Source organism: Stegostoma tigrinum, chromosome 1, assembly GCF_030684315.1.
Source record: "Stegostoma tigrinum isolate sSteTig4 chromosome 1, sSteTig4.hap1, whole genome shotgun sequence".
Lineage (NCBI taxonomy): Eukaryota > Metazoa > Chordata > Chondrichthyes > Orectolobiformes > Stegostomatidae > Stegostoma > Stegostoma tigrinum.
Window position 1 is genome coordinate 30,197,708 of NC_081354.1, and position 24,776 is coordinate 30,222,483.

At 53.1% G+C, this 24,776-nt stretch overlaps 1 protein-coding gene across 1 annotated transcript in view; it reads right to left on the bottom strand.

Annotated features, from left to right (window-relative positions):
- LOC125456012 (ADP/ATP translocase 4-like) overlaps nt 1–6,679 on the bottom strand; it is a 39,941-nt gene extending 33,262 nt beyond the window's left edge. Inside the window, exon 1 of the mRNA XM_048538631.2 lies at nt 6,469–6,679. Within this exon, the coding sequence (XP_048394588.1) occupies nt 6,469–6,679 (211 nt within the window). The remainder of the gene's footprint in view (nt 1–6,468) is intronic.
- Between the last annotated feature and the right edge of the window lie 18,097 nt (nt 6,680–24,776).

Genomic DNA, 24,776 nt, shown 5'->3' on the forward strand with positions numbered 1-24,776 from the left:
GTCAGAGGTAGGTTCTTTACTCAGAGTGGTGGGGCGAGGAATGCTTTGCCAGAGAGGGTAGTGGAGTCGGCCTGATTAGGGGCATTTAAACTGCTATTAGATAGGCATATGGATGCTAGTATAAGGTAGTGGTGGCGGTTGGATAGACCTTAGGTTTAGGGTAAAAGTTCAGCACAGCATTGTGGGCTGAACGGCCTATACTGTTCTATGTTTAGTGTGTTCTATCTGTATATCAACCTGCTTGACTGCTATTCCTGCATGACAAACCTCACCAGAATGACATTTGTATGGAGCACCAACTTAGTTCTCTATGTTGTATTAATGATAACATGTGTCATATTAATATGGTCTAGTAATCATTATTTCATCAAGGAATTAACAACTCAGCATTAATTTATTTGAAACAGTAAAACACATTACAAGTTATGAAACTAACATTACAGTAAATCAACAATTTGTGTTTACAGCCTTCACACCTATAGCAGATTAACTGCTAGGTAGTGACAACATTGTACAGACAAAACACGCAAGTCCTTTAAAAGTGAAGTCTTAAAGGGAGGGACACACACACACACACACACACACACACACAGCCTGGCAATGCACATCTCCATCGCAAATAAGTGTATGCAGCTCATTAACTTATATATAGCCAAAAGTGACAGTATCCAATTTGCTGCCTCTGTTTCATGTCCTTCCCTTAGCACACCAGCTAAATCTGCCTTAATATTACCCCACCAATGTCCTAACCCTGAAATGGAATCTTTGTACAGATTATCTTCTACCTCCATTCGCGCTGAGTGGAGGCGTTGTGATCAACTGACCCTATTTCTACCTAATTGCTGATTGTCAACTTTCTTCCCAAGGCCCCATGTTAGCACAAATTGTAAATAGACCTTTGCATCTCTTCTCCCTCTCCTTTAAATTTGCTGTTATTACTTCTCCCCACAAAAGAAAACCCTATGACCCCACTGTTCTTATAAATTACTTGCCATTTTTAAATTCTTCCCAATTGACTCATTGAACAGTATTACAGGAACAATTCCTTCAAATCCAGTTTCCACCCAGACACAGTACAGTAAAACAGCTCTCAAAGTAACAAATGACATCCTGTGCGATTTTAAAACAGTAAACTTTCACTCCACATCCTTCTTGACCTGTTGGCAGTCTTTGACATAGCTGACCACACTGCCTTCCTCCTGTACTTCAAGATTTTGTCTAGTTAACTAGCTCTCACCCAATTCCATTCTAACCTATCTAATCACAGCAGAATGATCCCTTGCAGTGGGCTACACTTTATGTTCCATTAACTCTGGTGGTTTTGCAGGGATTGATTCTTGGCCTCCAATCCATTTCTCCTCTACATACTGCCCCAGAGACATGACATGAAGGGCAACCCCAGTTTTTTTTTCCCCTCATGCTGAAAACCTACGGGTGTCAGATTCCTGATAAATATAAGGAAATTGTTTCCACTAGAGGATGGATATGTAACCAGAGAATCCAGATTTAAGACAACTGTCAAAATAAAAAAGGAAAGATCAGATGTGTTTAAAGTATGACTTGTACCGTCTCAAAAGGTGGCAGAAACAAATTAGATTGGAGCTCTGAAAATATGAATTGGATATTTGTGTAAAAAGTAAAAAAAAGAACAGACCAAAGAGGAAAAAGGAGAGTGGAACTAATTTATCCATCTTCGGTTCGCCTCTGCCTCTCTCCCTATTTATTTCAGAACCCTCTCCCCATCCCCCTCTCTGATGAGGGGTCTAGGCCCGAAACGTCAGCTTTTGTGCTCCTGAGATGCTGCTTGGCCTGCTGTGTTCATCCAGCTTCACACTTTGTTATCTTGGATTCTCCAGCATCTGCAGTTCCCATTATCTCTGATCATAATTTTAACCTAACTGCGAAACCTCTTCCAGGATGCCTAACCTGAAGAAGTTACCCTCCTCCCTCCGGACCAACCTCAGGGAATCTCTCGCCCACTGCAACTCTATTGTCCTCTCCACCTATCTTCTCTTCTATCCTTCCACGTCTCCCTCTCACCCTATTTATTTCAGAACCCTCTGCCCACACCCTCTCTGCTGAAGGGTCCAGGCCCGAAACATCAACTTTTGTGGTCCTAAGATGCTGCTTGGCCTGCTGTGTTCACCCAGCTTCACACTTTGTTATCTTGGATTCTCCAGCATCTGCAGTTCCCACTATCTCTGATCACAAGTGGAACTAATTTGATGCCGTTTTCAAATGTAGATAGATCAAATGTTATCTTGAAGCACAAAAACAAGTTACCACAAAGTATTCATGAGGGAGAAAACTGCATCACAATAATTATGAAGCTATGAACCAAATTTTATGACCATTCAGAATTTTTCAAAAGTCCATTGAGACTGCATTAATTTTTCAGCTTAGATTTAAGGACAGGTATAGTTTAATCACAAATGGATGATGCAAGCGGAAAGTTTACCAGGAAGTTCGGCCAATTTTATGCAATATTCCATCAAGTCTGTTGTAGAGTCAGAGCACGGAAACAGATCTTTCAGTCCAACTAGTCCATACTGAACATAATCCCAAAACTAAACTAGTCCCACCTGCCTGGTCCTGGCCCATATCCCTCCAAACCTTCCTATTCATGTATTCATCCAAATGGATTTTAAACATTACAACAGAATCTGCACTACCACTTCATCAGGAAGTTCATTCCGCTCACTGTGTAAAAGAAAAAGAAAAGTCTCATCCTTTAAAAAAAAAGGTGTGCCCATACTCTTGAAATTCCCCATCTTGGGGAAAGACACCCACCAACTCTATCTATACTTATCATTATTTTATAAACTTCTAATCAGCTTACCTCTCAACTTCCTATATTCCAATGAAAATTAACCCTGCCTATCCGGCCTTTTCTTATAACTCAAACCTTCCATACTTGACAACTGGCAAATCTCTTCTGAACCCACTCCAGCTTGATAATATCCTTCCTACAACTGGGCGACCAGGACTGGCACAGTATTCCAGAAGGAGTCTCACCAATGTCCTGTACAACTTCAACATAACATCCCAACTCCGATACTCAATGGTCTGAGCAATGCAGGCAAGCATGCCAAATGCCTTTCTAACCATCATGTCTATATGTGATGCAAACTTTAAAGAATTATATACCTGCACCCCAGGTCCCTCTGTTCTACAAAAATATTGCATTTTTGTACAAAAAATTATAAAAACCCTAATCTTGTTTTTGGTACAAAACTGCAATATTTTACATTCATCCAGATTAAAATCCATATGCCATTTTTTCAGCCCATTGACTCATCTGATCAAGATCCCTTTGTAATCTCAGAAAACCTTCACTGGTCAACAATGCCACCATTTTTGGTGTAATCTGCAAACTTACTAACCATGCCTTCTATACTCTTATCCAAATCATTTATGTAAATAATAAACAAAAAGGATTCAGAAGTGATCCCTGTGGAACACTGCTGGTCACATGCCACCAGTCCAAAAAGCAACCCTTCATCATTACTGTGATCAGAGATAATGAGAACTGCAGATGCTGGAGAATCCAAGATAACAAAGTATGGCGCTGGATGAACACAGCAGGCCAAGCAGCATCTTAGGAGCATAAAAGCTGATGTTTCAGGCCTAGACCCTTCATCAGAAAAGGGGGATGGGGAGAGGGTTCTGAAATAAATAGGGAGAGAGGGGGAGGCAGACCGAAGACGGATAGAGAGGAGAGTATGGGTGGGGAGGTAATAGGTCAGTCCAGGGAGGACGGACAGGTCAAGGTGGCGGGATGAGGTTAGTAGGTAGGAAACGGAGCTGTGGCTTGAGGTGGGAGGGGGGGACAGGTGAGAGGAAGAACAGGTTAGGCAGGCGGGGACGAGCTGGGCTGGTTTTGGGATGCAGTGGGGGGAGGGGAAATTTTGAAGCTGGTGAAATCCACATTGATACCATTGTGCTGCAGGGTTCCCAAGCAGAATACGAATTGCTGTTCCTGCAACCTATGGGTGGCATCATTACGGCACTGGAGGCGGCCCAGGATGGACATGTCGTCTAAGGAATCGGGGCGGGGGGGGGTGCAGTTGTTTATTGTGAACCAAGCATAGGTGTTCTGCAAAGTGGTCCCCAAGCCTCCGCTTGGTTACCCCGATGTAGAGGATGCCACACCGGGTACAGCAGATGCAGTATACCACATTGGCGGATGTGCAGGTGAACATCTGCTTGATGTGCAAGGTCATTTTGGGGCCTGGGACAGTGTGGGGGCAGGTGTAGCACTTCCTGCGGTTGCAGGGGAAGGTGCCGGGTGTGGTGGGGTTGGAGAGGAGTGTGGAGCGGACAAGGGAGTCGCGGAGAGAGTGGTCTCTCCGGAAGGCAGACAAGGGTGGGGTTGGGAAAATGTCTTCAGTGCTGGGGTCAGATTGTAGATGGCGGAACTGTCGGAGGATGATGCGTTGTATCCGGAGGTTGGTGGAGCGGTATGTGAGGACTAGGGGAATTCTCTTTTGGTGGTTATTGTGGGGACAGGGTGTGAGGGATGAGGTGCGGGAGACACGGTTGAGGGCATTCTTGACCACTGCAGTGGGGAGGTTGCGGTCCTTGAAGAATGAGGACACCTGGGATGTGTGGGAGTGGAATGCCTCATCCTGGGAGCAGAAGCTGCGGAGGCAAAGGAATTGGGAATATGGGATGGAATATGTACAGGAGTGGGTGGGAGGAGGTGTATTCCAGGTAACAGTGGGAGTCGGTGGGCTTGAAATGGACATCAGTTTGTAGATGGTTGCCCGAGATGGGGACAGAAATGTCCAGGAAGGTGAGGGATGTGTTGGAGATGGTCCAGGTGAACTGAAGGTTGGGGTGGAAGGTGTTGGTGAACTGTTCAAGCTCCTCTTGGGAGCATAAGACAGCGCCGACACAGTCATCAACATAGCAGAGGAAGAAATAGGGTTTAGAGCCAGTGTAGGTGTGAAAGAGGGACTGTTCTACATAACCTACAAAGAGGCAGTAACAAACAATTTTCACAACAAACAACTGCACCTCCCAGTCACAAACCATTTCAACTCCCCCTCCCACTTCTTAGACAACATGCCCATCCTGGGCCTCCTGCAGTGCCAAAATGTGCCACCCGTAGGATGCAGGAACAGCAACTCGTATTCGGCTTGGGAACCCTGCAATGCAATGGTATCAATGTGGATTTCACCAGCTTCAAAATCTCCCCTCCCGCCATTGCATCCCAAAACCAGCCCAGCTCGACCCGCCTGCCTAACCCGTTCTTCCTCTCCCCTATCCCCTCCTCCCACCTCAAGCCATTTCCTACCTACTAACCTCATCCTGTCCCCTTGACCTGTCCGCCGTCCTCGGACTGACCTATCCCCTCCCTCTCTCCACAGAGATACTCTCCTCTCCACCTATCCATCTTCAGTCTGCCTCCCATTCTCTACTTATTAAAGCCCCACACTTTATTATCCTTCATCATTACTCTCTCTTCTGTTGTTAAACCAATTATGTATCCAATTGGCAAGATCACCCTGAATCCCATCTGATTTAACTTTACTAAATTAGTCTACCATGTCGGCATAATTATTCAGAGGACTAGCTAGAACTTACAAAGGTACCATAAGTGGAAATCAGAAATTGCCCAAGTACGCTAAATCAGATGTGTAAAGATAGGTGGTTAAGATCAAGTCAATTTCTTTTAGATATTTGGAAGTGTCATTTCGAATCATTTGAAGACTCTAAGTTTTTGAGGCAGGAGCAGGATAGCAATTAACTCACTGTATGGTCAGAGATACTGCAGTAATATTGCAAAAACTAATTAAAGAACATGATAATCCAAGGCATCACATTATATAGAACAGAATAGTAACACAATGTCACAATGGCCAGCACGTATTAGATACTGAACGTCAAATCTCGAGATTTCATCCATCTTCCAAACAGCAGTCTAGGAATTCCATTGTACAGTTCTTTGTAAATACAAAGTTACATTTATGGTGAATCTCTCCTCCTTTCTTGTCCTGAAATACTCATCACACAGAAAGTAACAATACATTTTCCGTTTAGTTAGTTAAGTGCACTTTTCTGGTCGCAAAGTTTGGTCCATTTCATTCACTACTGGTAAAGAAAAGGTCCGAAAGGGTTGCAAGGTGCAGACAAAACATGGCATTCAGAGGGTGATGCTGAGAAACTGTCACTCAGGCCAGGTTTGCCGCGTTCGGCTGACGGCAGCAAAGCGGCCACGTGTTAGCCTCGGCAGCGAGAACAGCGTCCCACTTAGTCATGACTCATTGTAACATCAGCAATTTAAAACATGGCGTTGCGACCAACACATGTTACAAAGGGAGTGGATGGCGAGGCTTACAATTCGACTATAGAAACCGGAAGCGAAAATAGGGCCAAAGCTCACAAAAAAATCGTTAAATTCTTCAGCCAGCCGGTGATTTTGTGCGAATATTCAGGTATTTACCAGCCAACGTCGCCGCTTACCCTGCTCCTTCGGTATCCGGACCACGCAGTCAATAATTCCCTTGTACTGTTGATCGACGCTGATCTGCTTGCTTGACGCTTGGACCTGCAACAGCAACTTCACCCTCTCGATGGGCGCCACTGCCGTCTTGGAGACGGCGGCGGCAATACCGCCAGCCAGAAGGTCTTTGGTAAAGGACGTTAAGTCGAAAATATTCGACCCAGCAGCCATGTCTAACGGCGGTGGGTACAAACGTTACCAAGCACGAGGCGTAATCAGCGTCGGAGCACGAGACAAAGGAAGCGACAACGTGACTCCTCGAGACTGAAACTTCTAGGTCACGTGAATCCCTCGCCGGCTCTGACGGCAGAGCACGTGCCACGGTTTCCTTTTTCTTCCACACTCTCCCTCAATCCGTGGGAAGTAGAGAACTTCATTCTGAATTGGGCAGAAAATAATGATTATGTTCAGCAGGTGGGAAAGCATTGTATCTGGAGAGAAGAGATAATGGGAACTGCAGACGCTGGAGAATCCAAGATAATAAAATGTGAGGCTGGATGAACACAGCAGGCCAAGCAGCATCTCAGGAGCACAAAAGCTGACGTTTCGGGCCTAGACCCTTCATCAGAGAGGGGGATGGGGAGAGGGTTCTGGAATAAATAGGGAGAGAGGGGGAGGCGGACCGAAGATGGAGAGAAAAGAAGATAGGTGGAGAGAGTATAGGTGGGGAGGTAGGGAGGGGATAGGTCAGTCCAGGGAAGACGGACAGGTCAAGGAGGTGAGATGAGGTTAGTAGGTAGATGGGGGTGCGGCTTGGGGTGGGAGGAAGGGATGGGTGAGAGGAAGAACAGATTAGGGAGGCAGAGACAGGTTGGATTGGTTTTGGGATGCAGTGGGTGGAGGGGAAGAGCTGGGCTGGTTGTGTGGTGCAGTGGGGGGAGGGGACGAACTGGGCTGGTTTAGGGATGCGGTGGGGGAAGGGGAGATTTTGAAACTGGTGAAGCCCACATTAATACCATTGGGCTGCAGGGTTCCCAGGCGGAATATGATTTGCTGTTCCTGCAACCTTCGGGTGGCATCATTGTGGCACTGCAGGAGGCCCATGATGGACATGTCATCTAAAGAATGGGAGGGGGAGTGGAAATGGTTGGGACTGGGAGGTGCAGTTGTTTGTTGCGAACTGAGCGGAGGTGTTCTGCAAAGCGGTCCCCAAGCCTCCGCTTGGCTTCCCCAATGTAGAGGGAGCCACACCGGGTACAGTGGATGCAGTATACCACATTAAGCAGAGGTTCATCTGCACATCTGCCAATGTGGAATGTCATCTTGGGGCCTGGGATAGGGGTGAGGGAGGAGGTGGGGGGCAAGTGTAGCATTTCCTGCGGTTGCAGGGGAAGGTGCCGGGTGTGGTGGGGTTGGAGGGCAGTGTGGAGCGAACAAGGGAGTCACGGAGAGAGTGGTCTCTCCGGAAAGCAGACAGGGGTGGGGATGGAAAAATGTCTTTGGTGGTGGGGTCAGATTGTAGATGGCGGAAGTGTCGGAGGATGATGCGTTGTATCTGGAGGTTGGTGGGGTGGTGTGTGAGAACGAGGGGGATCCTCTTTTGGCAGTTGTGGCGGGGGCGGGGTGTGAGGGATGTGTTGCGAGAAATACGGGAGACGCGGTCAAGGGCGTTCTCGATCACTGTGGGGGGAAAGTTGCGGTCCTTGAAGAACTTGGACATCTGGGATGTGCAGGAGTGGAATGTCTTGTCGTGGGAGCAGATGCGGCGGAGGCGGAGGAATTGGGAATAGGGGATGAAATTTTTGCTGGAGGGTGGGTGGGAGGAGGTGTATTCTAGGTAGCTGTGGGAGTCGGTGGGCTTGAAATGGACATCAGTTACAAGCTGGTTGCCTGAGATGGAGACTGAGAGGTCCAGAAAGGCGAGGGATGTGCTGGAGATGGCCCAGGTGAACTGAAGGTTGGGGTGGAAGGTGTTGGTGAAGTGGATGAACTGTTCGAACTCCTGTGGTGAGCAAGAGGCGGCGCTGATACAGTCATCAATGTACCGGAGGAAGAGGTGGGGTTTGGGGCCTGTGTAGGTGCGGAAGAGGGACTGTTCCACGTAACCTACAAAGAGGCAGGCATAGCTGGGGCCCATGCGGGTGCCCATGGCCACCCCCTTAGTCTGTAGGAAGTGGGAGGAGTCAAAAGAGAAGTTATTGAGGGTGAGGACGAGTTCGGCTAGGCGGATGAGGGTGTCAGTGGAGGGGGATTGGTCGGGCCTGCGGGACAGGAAGAAGTGGAGGGCCATGAGGCCATCTGCATGCGGAATGCAGGTGTATAGGGACTGGACGTCCATCGTGAAGATGAGCTGTTGGGGGCCAGGGAATTGGAAGTCCTGGAGGAGGTGGAGGGCGTGGGTGGTGTCATGGACGTAGGTATGGAGTTCCTGGACCAAAGGGGAGAAAATGGAGTCCAGATAGGTGGAGTTGAGTTCGGTGGGGCAGGAGCAGGCTGAGACGATGGGTCGACCAGGGCAGGCAGGTTTGTAGATTTTGGGAAGGAGATAGAAACGGGCCGTGCGGGGTTGGGGAACAATGAGGTTGGAGGCTGTGGGTGGGAGGTGCCCTGAGGTGATGAGGTCATGAATGGTGTTGGAGATGATGGTTTGGTGCTCGGGTGTGGGGTCATGATCGAGGGGGCGGTAGGAGGTGGTGTTGGAGAGTTGGCGTCTGGCCTCGGCGATGTAGAGGTCAGTGCGCCATACTACCACTGCGCCACCCTTGTCTGCGGGTTTGATGGTGAGGTTGGGGTTGGAGCGGAGGGCTGCCCGTTCTACAGGGGAGAGGTTGGTGTGGGTGAGAGGGGTGGAGAAGTTGAGGCGGTTAATGTTTCGACGGCAGTTAGAGATGAAGAGGTCGAGGGAGGGTAGGAGGCCTGGGGGTGGTGTCCAGGAGGAGGACTTGTGTTGGAAGCGGGTGAAGGGGGTCCGTGGAGGGAGGGTTGGGCTCCCGGTTGAAGAAGTAGGCGTGGAGGCGAAGGCGGTGGAAAAACTGTTCTATGTCCAACCGTGACTGGTATTCGTTGATGTGTGGTTGTAGGGGGACAAAGGTGAGCCCCTTACTAAGGGCTGACCGTTCGTCCTCAGTCAGTGGGAGGTCTGGGGGGATGGTGAAGATGCGGCAGGGCTCAGTGTGGCTGTCTTCACTGGGGTTGCTGGCTGTGGAGATTGTGGGCGGAGCGATGAGATTGTCGGCCGTGGGCGGGGTTCCGTCGACCGTGGGCGGAGCAGGGTGGGCGGCAGCACTGCGGTGAGGGTGGTGTGTGAGGTGTTGTACCTGGAAGTGGAGGTGGTGACTGCAGCAGCGGTCCCAGAAGTGGTGTGGCCGGCGGAGGTGGATGTGACGTCATCGGTGGGGTCTCCGGCCGTGTCCTCATGGCCAATGGCGGCGGGTGCATGGTGGGGGAGGGGCAGGGACAGACTCGGGATTTGTGAGGCGCAGGAATCCTCTTGTGGGTGGCAGGGGCCCGTGAGTTTGTTGTACTTACGATTTTTGGTGTCCAGTAAAGCTGAGTGAAACTGGATGTTCAGTCTGTGGATCCTGCAGAGGATAAAAAACAGCAGAGGTCCTTTGCAGGTCTGGGAGAGGGAGGCTCTGAGCTGGGGCAGGCTGGATTGCAGTGTCTGGAGGTGCCGGCGCATTGCTGCGAGTGTCTGTTTCAGGACTCGCAGGGAGAAACGCTTCTAAAGGGTCTGAATATTCTGGGTCTAGAGGTGCGAAGGCTCTTCCAGGGATGCCTAACCTGAAGAAGTTACCCTCCTCCCTCCGGACCAACCTCAGGGAATCTCTCTCCCATTGCAACTCTCTAGTAATCTCTTCGGCCTTGAAACTGCTCGACCATGTCCTGAAGCAAACCAGGTACCACAGCCACATCACCTTCCTCAGCACCTGCCTACGGAACCAGATCATCCCCAAGGGACTACAGTCCACATTTCAGCCTTCCCAATTTGGCCCCAACCGTGACCACCTCTACACCCAGAATATTCAGACCCTTCAGAAGCGTTTCTCCCTGCGAGTCCTGAAACAGACACTCGCAGCCATGCGCCGGCACCTCCAGACACTGCAATCCAGCCTGCCCCAGCTCAGAGCCTCCCTCTCTCAGACCTGCAAAGGACCTCTGCTGTTTTTTTATCCTCCACAGGATCCACAGACTGAACATCCAGTTTCACTCAGCTTTACTGGACACCAAAAATCGTAAGTACAACAAACTCACGGGCCCCTGCCACCCACAAGAGGATTCCTGCGCCTCACAAATCCCGAGTCTGTCCCTGCCCCTCCCCCACCATGCACCCGCCGCCATTGGCCATGAGGACACGGCCGGAGACCCCACCGATGACGTCACATCCACCTCCGCCGGCCACACCACTTCTGGGACCGCTGCTGCAGTCACCACCTCCACTTCCAGGTACAACACCTCACACACCACCCTCACCGCAGCTGCTGCCGCCCACCCTGCTCCGCCCACGGCCGACGGAACCCCGCCCACGGCCGACAATCTCATCGCTCCGCCCACAATCTCCACAGCCAGCAACCCCAGTGAAGACAGCCACACTGAGCCCTGCCGCATCTTCACCATCCCCCCAGACCTCCCACTGACTGAGGACGAACGGTCAGCCATTAGTAAGGGGCTCACCTTTGTCCCCCTACAACCACACATCAACGAATACCAGTCACGGTTGGACATAGAACAGTTTTTCCACCGTCTTCGCCTCCATGCCTACTTCTTCAACCGGGAGCCCAACCCTCCCTCCACTGACCCCTTCACCAGCTTCCAACACAAGTCCTCCTCCTGGACACCACCCCCAGGCCTCCTACCCTCCCTCGACCTCTTCATCTCTAACTGCCGTCGAGACATTAACCACCTCAACCTCTCCACCCCTCTCACCCACTCCAACCTCTCCCCTGCAGAACGGGCAGCCCTCCGCTCCAACCCCAACCTCACCATCAAACCCGCAGACAAGGGTGGCGCAGAGGTAGTATGGCGCACTGACCTCTACATCGCCGAGGCCAGATGCCAACTCTCCGACACCACCTCCTACCGCCCCCTCGATCATGACCCCACACCCGAGCACCAAACCATCATCTCCAACACCATTCATGACCTCATCACCTCAGGGCAACTCCCACCCACAGCCTCCAACCTCATTGTTCCCCAACCCCGTACGGCTCGTTTCTGTCTCCTTCCCAAAATCCACAAACCTCCTGCCCTGGTCGACCCATCGTCTCAGCCTGTTCCTGCCCCACTGAACTCATCTCCACCTATCTGGACTCCATTTTCTCCCCTTTGGTCCAGGAACTCCCTACCTCCGTCCATGACACCACCCACGCCCTCCACCTCCTCCCAGGACTTCCAATTCCCTGGCCCCCAACAGCTCATCTTCACGATGGACGTCCAGTCCCTATACACCTGCATTCCGCATGCAGATGGCCTCAAGGCCCTCCGCTTCTTCCTGTCCCGCAGGCCCGACCAGTCCCCCTCTACCGACACCCTCATCCGCCTAGCTGAACTCGTCCTCACCCTCAATAACTTCTCTTTTGACTCCTCCCACTTCCTACAGACTAAGGGGGTGGCCATGGGCACCCGCATGGGCCCCAGCTATGCCTGCCTCTTTGTAGGTTACGTGGAACAGTCCCTCTTCCGCACCTACACAGGCCCCAAACCCCACCTCTTCCTCCGGTACATTGATGACTGTATCGGCGCCGCCTCTTGCTCCCCACAGGAGCTCGAACAGTTCATCCACTTCACCAACACCTTCCACCCCAACCTTCAGTTCACCTGGGCCATCTCCAGCACATCCCTCGCCTTCCTGGACCTCTCAGTCTCCATCTCAGGCAACCAGCTTGTAACTGATGTCCATTTCAAGCCCACCGACTCCCACAGCTACCTAGAATACACCTCCTCCCACCCACCCTCCAGCAAAAATTTCATCCCCTATTCCCAATTCCTCCGCCTCCGCCGCATCTGCTCCCACAACAAGACATTCCACTCCCGCACATCCCAGATGTCCAAGTTCTTCAAGGACCGCAACTTTCCCCCCACAGTGATCGAGAATGCCCTTGACCGCGTCTCCTGTATTTCCCGCAACACATCCCTCACACCCCGCCCCCCGCCACAACTGCCAAAAGAGGATTCCCCCTTGTTCTCACACACCACCCCACCAACCTCCGGATACAACGCATCATCCTCCGACACTTCCGCCATCTACAATCCGACCCCACCACCCAAGACATTTTTCCATCCCCACCCCTGTCTGCTTTCCGGAGAGACCACTCTCTCCGTGACTCCCTTGTTCGCTCCACACTGCCCTCCAACCCCACCACACCCGGCACCTTCCCCTGCAATCGCAGGAAATGCTACACTTGCCCCCACACCTCCTCCCTCACCCCTCTCCCAGGCCCCAAGATGACATTCCACATTGGCAGATGTGCAGGTGAACCTCTGCTTAATGTGGTATACTGCATCCACTGTACCCAGTGTGGCTTCCTCTACCAGGAGGCTTGGAGACCGCTTTGCAGAACACCTCCGCTCAGTTCGCAACAAACAACTGCACCTCCCCGTCGCAAACTATTTCCACTCCCCCTCCATTCTTTAGATGACATGTCTATCATGGGCCTCCTGCAGTGCCACTATGATGCCACCCGAAGGTTGCAGGAACAGCAACTCATATTCCGCCTGGGAACCCTGCAGCCATATGGTATCAATGTGGACTTCACCAGTTTCAAAATCTCCCCTTCCCCCACTGCATCCCCCAACCAGCCCAGTTCATCCCCTCCCCCCACTGCACCACACAACCAGCCCAGCTCTTCCCCCCCCACCCACTGCATCCCAAAACCAGTCCAACCTGTCTCTGCCTCCCTAACCGGTTCTTCCTCTCACCCATCCCTTCCTCCCACCCCAAGCTGCACCCCCATCTACCTACTAACCTCATCCCACCTCCTTGACCTGTCCGTCTTCCCTGGACTGACCTATCCCCTCCCTACCTCCCCACCTATACTCTCTCCACCTATCTTCTTTTCTCTCCATCTTCGGTCTGCCTCCCCCTCTCTCCCTATTTATTCCAGAACCCTCACCTCATCCCCCTCTCTGATGAAGGGTCTAGGCCCGAAACGTCAGCTTTTGTGCTCCTGAGATGCTGCTTGGCCTGCTGCACATTTTAGTATCTGGAGAGAAGCTGAGATAACGTTTCAGGTGGATAATATTCTGCCCCTCCCCTTTTCTCTCCACTTGCTTACAATCTGTTACGTTTTGCAATTTCTAATTTGACAAAAAGGTCGCAAGTTTAAAGTGTCAGCTCTAATTTCTCTCTGCACGGATGCTACTGGATTCCCGTGCATTTCCTGTAGTTTTTAAATAAAGTACCTGGGAAGGTTATAATAAGTTAATGACACCAGGGCAAAAGATGGTGAAATAGTGGTTGCTGGACAAATAATCTTAAAACCTAGGTTAACGTTCTGAGAACATGGGCTCAAAACCCTGCTGGGCACCTGGTTGAATTTGTATGATGAGTTGTCCATTTTGAAAATGAAAAGTTGCCTTCAAATGTCCAACTTGGAAAGTCAATAAAGTCAGATTCAAGAATATACAAATGAACAGTATTTCAATAACTATTTGGCAGAGCAGGAAGCATAACAAAACAGGTTCGTAACAGCAAGGAGCGGAAGACTTTCTCTCTCTTTATCTTCCCAGCATCTCAAAAGGTCAGCATTGTTCATAAGACAAATCAAAGGAACATATTCACTGAGAATGTGAAGATTTCACAAATTCTGCTATGTTGAGGATCAAGATATCAAACTTTAAGTAAGGTTTTTGAGCAAAGACATTGTGGGGTTAAAAATTAATCTTGGAAGCTAAACCTACTAAGTGCAAAAGCAGCAAAGCAACTTATTGTGAGACAAATGGCTCATTCCGGTAAACAAAATCACAAACATATTTCTCTGATGACATTCTGCTTAGTACCCACTTTGATCCTACAATTAGATACTCAGTGTTGATGCAATTTCTCTAACTGAAAATAATATATTCCATCAAAGCAAGGTATCCCAGGCTCCCACGTTGATTTTTATGTAAAAATTCCTTCTTTGACAGGGGATGTTGTATGGCCCCATCTGGGTGCGACAATGGTGTCCTCCATTTCGTAATCAGATTTAAGATGATGGGATTATCCAGTGTTGTTACTATGTTGCCCCAAATTCCAGTCCTTTTATAGACAGCACTGATCGTAGAGTAGTTTATAAAATGCTTGAAACTCTACATTCTTGAAGAAGTCTTCTGATTTACCAGTTGACATTGCCATGCCACCAGTCTAAAACAATAGGTTGCTTGATATTTGAATGAAAGACCCTGTATTGAGTGGCTGTACACAAGATACTAGTGTTTGTGTATCTATCTGATGACGCATCTTATTATTTTCATGAGATTAGTAAATAATAACTAGTCCTGCCACATCATGTCATGAATGGTGGCAAACAATTAAACAACTCAGTGGAAGAAGAGGTTCTGCAAATATTCCCATCCTCAGTGATGAGGTAGCCTAGCACAGCCATTAAAAATAAGATAAAGCCGGACCATTCTGAACAACTTTCAACTGAAATCAAAATCCTGGACTTTTCTCGCTAACAGCTCTTTGGGTGTTCTTACAACCAAAGGACTTCAGCAGTTCAAGAAGTCAGCTTACCTCCAACTTCTCAATGGCAGTTAGCAATGGAGAATAAATTCTGGCCCAGCCAGCAATGCTGACATCCCAAGAATGAGTAAAATAATGACAGAATGCACAGGATACAACAAAGACTCCAGCCATTGTACAGTAGGTCTAGCGAGTTTTGAGAAGATTTGTAGCTCAGGTTGAGTTTCTGGATGTGAGTTTGCTCGCTGAGCTGGAAGGTTAGTTGTCAGACATTTTGTCACCTTTTTTTTATTTGAAAAAATATACTTTATTCATAAGATGTACAAAAAATAAAACATATTTATACACCTACCCAGTCATGCAAGCCGCTCCGGGTTACCCAGGGGATACATACACCAACTAAAGGAAAAAAAAACAAAGAAGAAAAAAAAAGCAAAGAAAATACCCCAGCAGTCGTCTCCCCGCACAGTCCCCGTTGGCCCCCTGACCAGTTGGGGAAGGCGCCAGCTGGGCCCACTTACCAGATAGGGCTCTTTTTTCTATTCTGGATGAGGGGTTTCATACGCTGGTCTTTCCCCACCGCGCCTTGGCAGCGGCTGCCCCAAGCTTTAGCGCGTCCCTCAGCACGTAGTCCTGGACCTTGGAGTGCGCCAGTCTGCAACACTCGTTCGGGGTCAGTTCTTTCAGCTGGCAGACCAGCAAGTTGCGGGCAGATCAAAGAGCGTCTTTCACCGCATTGATGGTCCTCCAGGCGCAGTTGATATTGGTCTCGGCGTGCGTCCTGGGAAACAGCCCGTAGAGCACGGAGTCCCCCGTCACGGAGCTGCTCGGGACGAACCTCGACAAATACCACTGCATCCCCCTCCAGACCTCCTGCGCATAGGCACACTCCAGAAGGAGGTGATCGACAGTCTCGTCCCCCCGCAGCCGCCTCGAGGGCAGCGTGCGGTGGCGCAGAGATTCCAGGCATGCATAAAGGATCTCACTGGCAGAGCCCCTCTCACCGCCAGCCAAGCAATGTCCTTGTGCTTGTTTGAAAGTTCTGGTGATGAGGCATTCTGCCAAACAACTTTGGCAGTCTGCGTGGGGAACCACACGACGGGATCCACCCTCTCATTTGCCCGAAGAGTCTCGAGGATACTACGTGCTGACCACTGCCTGACGGCCTTGTGGTCAAAGGTGTTTCCTTTCAAAAATTTCTCCACGAAGGACAGGTGGTACGGAACGGTCCAACTACTCGGAGCGTTCCGCGGCAACGAGGCCAGGCCCATCCTTCGCAACACCAGGGACAGGTAGAACCTCAGTAAGTAGTGCCACTTGGTGTTTGTGTACTGAGGATCTACGCACAGCTTGATGCAGCCGCACACAAAGGTAGCCGTCAGGGCGAGGGTGGCGTTTGGTACGCCCTTTCCCCCATTTTCCAGGTCTTTGTACATGTTGTCCCCGCGGACCCAGTCCATCCTCAACCCCCAAATGAAGTGGAAGATGGCCCGGGTGACCGCAGTGGCACAGGTCCAGGGAATAGGCTAGGCCTGCGCCACATACAACAGTACCGAAAGCCGCTCACACCTGACAACCAGGTTCTTACCCGCGATGGAGGGGGACTGGAGCGTCCACCTGCCCAGCTTCTGCTTCAGTTTGGTGATACACTCCTCCCAAGTCTTAGTACATGCCCCAGCTCCAGCGAACCAAACACCCAGCACCTTCAGGTAGTCTGTCCTGACGGTGAAGGAGATGAAGGAGCGGTCGTCCCAGTTCCCGAAGAACATGACCTCGCTCTTACCCCTATTGACTTTGGCATCCGAGGCCAGTTCAAACTGGCCGCAGATGTCCAACAGCCTACTGACCGACTGACGATCGGTGCAGAAGACGGCGACATCGTCCATGTACAGGGAGGTCTTGACCTGAAGGTCTCCGCTGCCTGGGATAGTCACGCCCTTCAGGCTCACGTCCTTCCTGATGGATGCGGTGAAGGGCTCCACACAGCACACAAACAAGGCAGGAGAGAGCGGGCAGCCCTGCCTGACTCCAGATCTGACAGGAAAACTGTCCGATTCCCACCCGTTGATCCATACTGCACTAACGATGTTAGCATACAGCAGCCAGATCCAATTGCTGATGCCCTCCCCAACCCCAATTTGGAGAGGACGTCCCTCATGTAAGCATGAGAGACCCTGTCGAAGGCCTTCTCCTGGTCCAGGCTGACGAGGCAGGTGTCCACCCGCCTGACCTGTACATAGGTAATCGTATCCCTGATGAGCGTGAGGCTCTCAGCGATCTTCCTGCCCGGCACAGCACAGGTTTGGTCAGGGTGAATCACCGACTCCAGGACAGACCTGACCTGGTTGGCTATGACCTTGGCCAGGATTTTGTCGTCCATGTTCAATAGTGAAATGGGACGCCAATTCTTAATTTCTTCCCTCTCCCCCTTCCTCTTGTAAATGAGGGTGATGATGCCCTTCCTCATGGACTTGCACATTTCCCCTGCCCGAAGCGCACTATCACACACCTCCAGCAGGTCCTGGCCGACCAGGTCCCACAGAGCGGAATACAGCTCGACCGGTAAGCCGTCGCTCCCGTGAGTCCTATTCCTCTCCAAGGACATGATGGCTCTGGTCAGCTCGTCCAGGGATATCGGCCGGTCCAGCCACTCCCTCTTGCTGTCGTCTAAGACCTCCATGATAGGCGATAGGAACAACTCGGAGGCCGTGCTGTCCGTGGGCTTCACATTGTACAGTCCGACATAGAAGGATCTGCTGATCCTCAAAATGTCGGGCCGAGACGACGTCACCGAGCCGTCGTCCTCCTTCAGCCGGCTAAGCACAGAGCTCTCTTTGCGCACCTTCTGAAAAGAAGAAACGCAAGCACGTCTCGTCCTGCTCCAGGGAGCGGACCCTGGACCGTAAGATTATCCTGGAGGCCTTCGCGGCGAAGAGCGAGGCTTGCTGGCCCCTCACCTCGCGGAGGTCCTCCGTGACATCGACCCCCATCAACTGCAGAAGGAGCAGGTTCTGCACCCTTCTCTGGAGTCGCGACAACTTTCCCCATCTCTCTCTCGCCTTCCGAACACCCTTGAGGACAAAGAACCTCTTGATGTTCTCCTTCACCATCTCCCACCAGTCACCCGGAGACTCAAAGAGGGGTTTCACGGTTCTCCAACCGGCGTACTCCCTCTTAAGCTCCTCGATGTTCTCTGGGGTCAACAGAGTCGTGTTGAGCTCCCACGTCCCCTTGCCGGCCTGCTGGTCATCCTGTAAGTGACAGTCGGCCAGCAGGAGGAAGTGGTCAGAGAGGAACACTGACTCGACGCCGGTGGACCTGACTGAGAACGCCCGTGACACAAACAGGAAGTCTGTCCTTGAACGGATAGACCCGTCTGGCTGTGACCAGGTGTATCCCTGCTGCGCTCCGTCTGCAGGGGTGCTGAAGACCTCGAGCAGCTTGGCGTCCTTCACCGTGCCCATCAGGAATCGCGACGTGACGTCCAGTTGACTCCCCCCACGCCAGATCTTCCATCTGCATCGATGTTGCAGTTGAAGTCTCCGCCTAGGATGACCGGCCTAGACGTAGCCAGCAGGGGTGGAAGCCACTGCAGGACGGCCAACAGCTCACTCCGTACCGCTGGGGCGTACACATTGATCAGCCTCAGGGGAGCGTTCCTGTAGGTGACATCAGCCACTAGGAGGCACCCCCCCACCACCTCCTGAACTTGAGAGATGGTGGAGTTGCGCCCCCGCAGCAGAATAGCCAGGCCCGAGGAGCGACAGTCGTTAACCCCCAACCAGATCGAAGGCCCACAGGTTCAGGCGCCGGACCATTTCCCGTATCTGCTGAGGTGCGGTATCACGCACTCCTGCAGAAACAGGAGGTCTGCCTTGACGATGGTCAGTTAGGCCAACGTGGATACACATCTTGCGGTGGACTTGACGCTGCACACATTAACGCTCGCAACCCGTACCCCCATTGTGGGCAGTGACCGCAGTATCCTCCCCAAGTCCAAGGTCCAGCCCCTCCATCTGTCCCTTCGTGCCCATTGCCCGGGCTAACTGCTGGATGCTCTCCGGGCTGAGGAAACCGTCCGTGCTGCCTTCCAGGTGGCATCCCCCTGTCGGGGGTACGGAGGCAGGAGAGACTGGCTCTGGGTCAGGGTGGGGACATGCTGTTTCCTCCTTCCCGCCTGAAAGTTCCGGGGTGCCCTCCGGAGCCCCAGTGGCGCGTGGCTGGGTGTCGGAGGGAGCCTTAGGACGCCTCACGTCACCTGGAAGCGGGTTGCTGCTTTCCTTCTCCCTTGAGGTCTTTAGCTTCTGCTTTGGGCGGGCCTCCTCTGAATCTCCCTCGTCAGAGGAGCTCTTATAGCCCTCCTGTAGCTGCCTCTTCCCGCCTGATGGTTGCAGTGCCTGGGCCCGCCGGCGCGCCTTCCTCCTCGCTTTCCGGACTGTCGTCCACTCCCCTGGGTCACCTGTCACCTCCTCCATCGACTCCGGGTTGCTGGGGGGGGTTCGGTGGGGGGGAGTGGAGCCTGCAGGGGCGCTTTGCTGGCCTCGGGTCCATCCTGCAGGGCTGGGCCCTCCTGCACGACCTGGCCCTCCTGCACATTAGTGGGGTTCTTGCGGGTTTGATGGTGAGGTTGGGGTTGGAGCGGTCTGCGGGTTTGATGGTGAGGTTGGGGTTGGAGCTCCAACCCCAACCTCACCATCAAATCCGCAGACAAGGGTGGCGCAGTGGTAGTATGGCGCACTGACTTCTACATCGCTGAGGCCAGAAGCCAACTCTCCGACACCTCCTCCTACCGCCCCCTCGATCATGACCCCACACCCGAGCACCAAACCATCATCTCCAACACCATTCATGACCTCATCACCTCAGGGGACCTCCCACCCACAGCCTCCAACCTCATTGTTCCCCAACCCCGCACGGCCCGTTTCTATCACCTTCCCAAAATCCACAAACCTGCCTGCCCTGGTCGACCCATCGTCTCAGCCTGCTCCTGCCCCACCGAACTCATCTCCACCTATCTGGACTCCATTTTCTCCCCTTTGGTCCAGGAACTCCCTATCTACGTCCGTGACACCACCCACGCCCTCCACCTCCTCCAGGACTTCAATTCCCTGGCCCCCAACAGCTCATCTTCACCATGGACATCCAGTCCCTATACACCTGCATTCCACATGCAGATGGCCTCAAGGCCCTCCGCTTCTTCCTGTCCCGCAGGCCCGACCAGTCCCCCTCCACCGACACCCTCATCCGCCTAGCCGAACTTGTCCTCACCCTCAACAACTTCTCTTTTGACTCTTCCCACTTCCTACAGACTAAGGGGGTGGCCATGGGCACCCGCATGGGCCCCAGCTATGCCTGCCTCTTTGTAGGTTACGTGGAACAGTCCCTCTTCCGCACCTACACAGGCCCCAAACCCCACCTCTTCCTCCGGTACATTGATGACTGTATCGGCGCCGCCTCTTGCTCCCCACAGGAGCTCGAACAGTTCATCCACTTCACCAACAACTTCCACCCCAACCTTCAGTTCACCTGGGCCATCTCCAGCACATCCCTCACCTTCCTGGACCTCTCAGTCTCCATCTCAGGCAACCAGCTTGTAACTGATGTCCATTTCAAGCCCACCGACTCCCACAGCTACCTAGAATACACCTCCTCCCACCCACCCTCCAGCAAAAATTCCATCCCCTATTCCCAATTCCTCCGCCTCCGCCGCATCTGCTCCCACGACAAGACATTCCACTCCCGCACATCCCAGATGTCCAAGTTCTTCAAGGACCGCAATTTTCCCCCCACAGTGATCGAGAACGCCCTTGACCGCGTCTCCCGTATTTCCCGCAACACATCCCTCACACCCCGCCCCCGCCACAACCGCCCAGAGAGGATCCCCCTTGTTCTCACACACCACCCCACCAACCTCCGGATACAACGCATCATCCTCCGACACTTCCGCCATCTACAATCCGACCCCACCACCCAAGACATTTTTCCATCCCCACCCCTGTCTGCTTTCCGGAGAGACCACTCTCTCCATGACTCCCTTGTTCGCTCCACACTGCCCTCCAACCCCACCACACCCGGCACCTTCCCCTGCAACCGCAGGAAATGCTACACTTGCCCCCACACCTCCTCCCTCACCCCTATCCCAGGCCCCAAGATGACATTCCACATTAAGCAGAGGTTCACCTGCACATCTGCCAATGTGGTATACTGCATCCACTGTACCCGGTGTGGCTCCCTCTACATTGGGGAATCCAAGCGGCGGCTTGGGGACTGCTTTGCAGAACACCTCCGCTCAGTTCGCAACAAACAACTGCACCTCCCAGTCCCAACCATTTCCACTCCCCCTCCCATTCTTTAGATGACATGTCCATTATGGGCCTCCTGCAGTGCCACAATGATGCCACCTGAAGGTTGCAGGAATAGCCACTCATATTCCGCTTGGGAACCCTGCAGCCCAATGGTATCAATGTGGACTTCACCAGCTTCAAAATCTCCCCTTCCCCCACCGCATCCCTAAACCAGCCCAGTTCGTCCCCTCCCCCCACTGCACCACACAACCAGCCCAGCTCTTCCCCTCCACCCACTGCATCCCAAAACCAGTCCAACCTGTCTCTGCCTCCCTAACCTGTTCTTCCTCTCACCCATCCCTTCCTCCCACCCCAAGCCGCACCCCCATCTACCTACTAACCTCATCTCACCTCCTTGACCTGTCCGTCTTCCCTGGACTGACCTATCCCCTCCCTACCTCCCCACCTAAACTCTCTCCACCTATCTTCTTTACTCTCCATCTTCGGTCTGCCTCCCCCTCTCTCCCTATTTATTCCAGAACCCTCACCCCATCCCCCTCTCTGATGAAGGGTCTAGGCCCTAAACGTCAGCTTTTGTGCTCCTGAGATGCTGCTTGGCCTGCTGCGTTCATCCAGCCTCACATTTTATTATCTTATTATGCCTGTGGTAGGTCAGGTCACGTGGCGGCCGACTGCAAAGCCACCATCTACAGGAACTGCAGGGCGGAGGGACACCTTGCAAAGGATTGCCCACAGTAGAAAAGCTGCAACCTTTGCGGGGAAGCGGGCCACCTCTATGGGGCATGCCCGCAGCCAGGGACCACCTATGCCCAGGTCGCCGGCATGGGCAATGCAGGGCCAGCCCCCCAGGAGGAGAGGAAGGCACCAGGGCCCTGCAAGGACCCCGCTAATGTGCAGGAGGGCCAGGTCGTGCAGGAGGGCCCAGCCCCGCAGGATGGGCCCGAGACCAGCAAGGCGCCCCTGCAGGCTCCACTCCCCCACCCCCCGACAACCCAGAGTCGATGGAGGCGGTGACAGGCGGCCCAGGGGAGTGGATGACGGTCTGGAAAGCGAGGAGGAAGGTGCATCGGCGGGCCCAGGAACCGCAACCATCAGGCGGGAAGAGGCAGCTACAGGGGGGCTATAAGAGCTCCTCTGACGAGGGGGATTCGGAGAGGGCCCGCCCGAAGCAGAAGTTAAAGATCTCAAGGGAGAAGGAAAGCAGCACCACGCTTCCAGGTGACGGGAGGCGTCCTGAGGCTTCCTCCGACACCCAGTCATGTGCCGCTGGGGCACTGGAGGGCCCCCCAGATCTTCCAGGCAGGAAGGAGGAAACAGCGCGTCCCCAGCCTGACCCAGAGCCGGACTCTCCTGCCTCAGTACCCCCGACGGGTGGATGCCACCCGGAGGGCAGCACGGACGGTTTCCTGAGCCCGGAGAGCGTCCAGCAGTTAGCCCGAGCAATGGGCATGAAGGGACAGATGGAGGGGTTGGACCTTGGACTTGGGGAGGATACTGCGGTCACTGCCCACAATGGGGGTACGGGTTGCGAGCGTTAATGTGTGCAGCGTCAAGTCCACCGCAAGATGTGTGTCCACGTTGGCCTACCTGACCACCGTCAAGGCGGACCTCCTGTTTCTGCAAGAGTGCGGGATACCGCACCTCAGCAGGTATAGGAAATGGTCCGGCGCCTGGACCTGTGGGCCTTCAATCTGGTTGGGGGTTAACGACTGTCGCTCCTCGGGCCTGGCTATTCTGTTGCGAGGGCGCAACTTCACCGTCTCTCAAGTTCAGGAGGTGGTGGCGGGGGGCGCCTCCTAGTGGCTGACATCACCTACAGGAACGCTCCCCTGAGGCTGATCAACGTGTACGTCCCAGCGGTACCGAGTGAGCGGTTGGCCGTCCTGCAGCAGCTTCCACCCCTGCTGGCTCCGTCCAGGCCGGTCATCCTAGGCGGAGACTTCAACTGCATCATCCATGCAGATGGAAGATCCAGCGTGGGGACAGCGGGTGGGGGGAGTCAACTGGACGTCACGTCCAGATTCCTGATAGGCACGGTGAAGGATGCCAAGCTGCTCGATGTCTTCAGCGCCCCTGCAAACGGAGTGCAGCGGAGGTACACCTGGTCGCGGCCAGATGGGTCTGATCGCTCAAGGATAGACTTCCAGTTTGTGTCACGGGCGTTCTCGGTCAGGTCCATCGGCGTCGAGCCAGTGTTCTTCTCTGACCACTGACTCCTGCTGGCCGACTGTCACTTACAGGATGACCAGCTGGCCGGCAAGGGGACGTGGAAGCTCAACACGAATCTGTTGACCCCAGAGAACGTCGAGGAGCCTAAGAGGGAGTACGCCGGTTGGAGAACCGTGAAACCCCTCTTTGAGTCTCCAGGCGACTGGTGGGAGATGGTGAAGGAGAACATCAAGAGGTTCTTTGTCCTCAAGGGTGTTCGGAAGGTGAGCGAGAGGCGGGGAAAGCTGTCGTGACTCCAGAAAAGGGTGCAGAACCTGCTCCTTCTGCAGTTGATGGGGGGTTGATGTCACCGAGGACCTCCGCGAGGTGAGGGGCCAGCAAGCCTCGCTCTTCGCCGTGGAGGCCTCCAGGATAATCTTCCGGTCCAGGGTCTGCTCTGTGGAGCGGGACGAGATGTGCTTGCGTTTCTTCTTTCAGAAGGTGCACAAAGAGATCTCTGTGCTTAGCCGGCTGAAGGACGACAACAGCTCGGTGACGTCGTCTTGGCCCGACATTTTGAGGATCAGCAGATCCCTCTTTGCCGGACTGTACGACACGAAGCCCACGGACAGCACGGCCTCCGAGTCGTTCCTGTTGTCTATCACGGAGGTCTTGGACGACGGCACGACGGAGTGGCTTCACCGGCCGATATCCCTGGACGGGCTGACCAGAGCCATCATGTCCTTGGAGAGGAATAGGACTCACGGGAGCGACGGCTTACCGGTCGAGCTGTATTCCGCTCTGTGGGACCTGGTCGGCCAGGACCTGCTGGAGGTATACAATAGTGCGCTTCGGGCAGGGGAAATGTGCAAGTCCATGAGGAAGGGCATCATCACCCTCATTTACAAGAGGAAGGGGGAGAGGGAAGAAATTAAGAATTGGCGTCCCATTTCACTATTGAACATGGACTACAAAATCCTGGCCAAGGTCATAGCCAACCAGGTCAGGTCTGTCCTGGAGTCAGTGATTCACCCTGACCAAACCTGTGCTGTGCCGGGCAGGAAGATCGCTGACAGCCTCACGCTCATCTGGGATACGATTACCTATGTACAGGTCAGGCGGGTGGACACCTTCCTCGTCAGCCTGGACCAGGAGAAGGCCTTCGACAGGGTCTCTCATGCTTACATGAGGGACGTCCTCTCCAAATTGG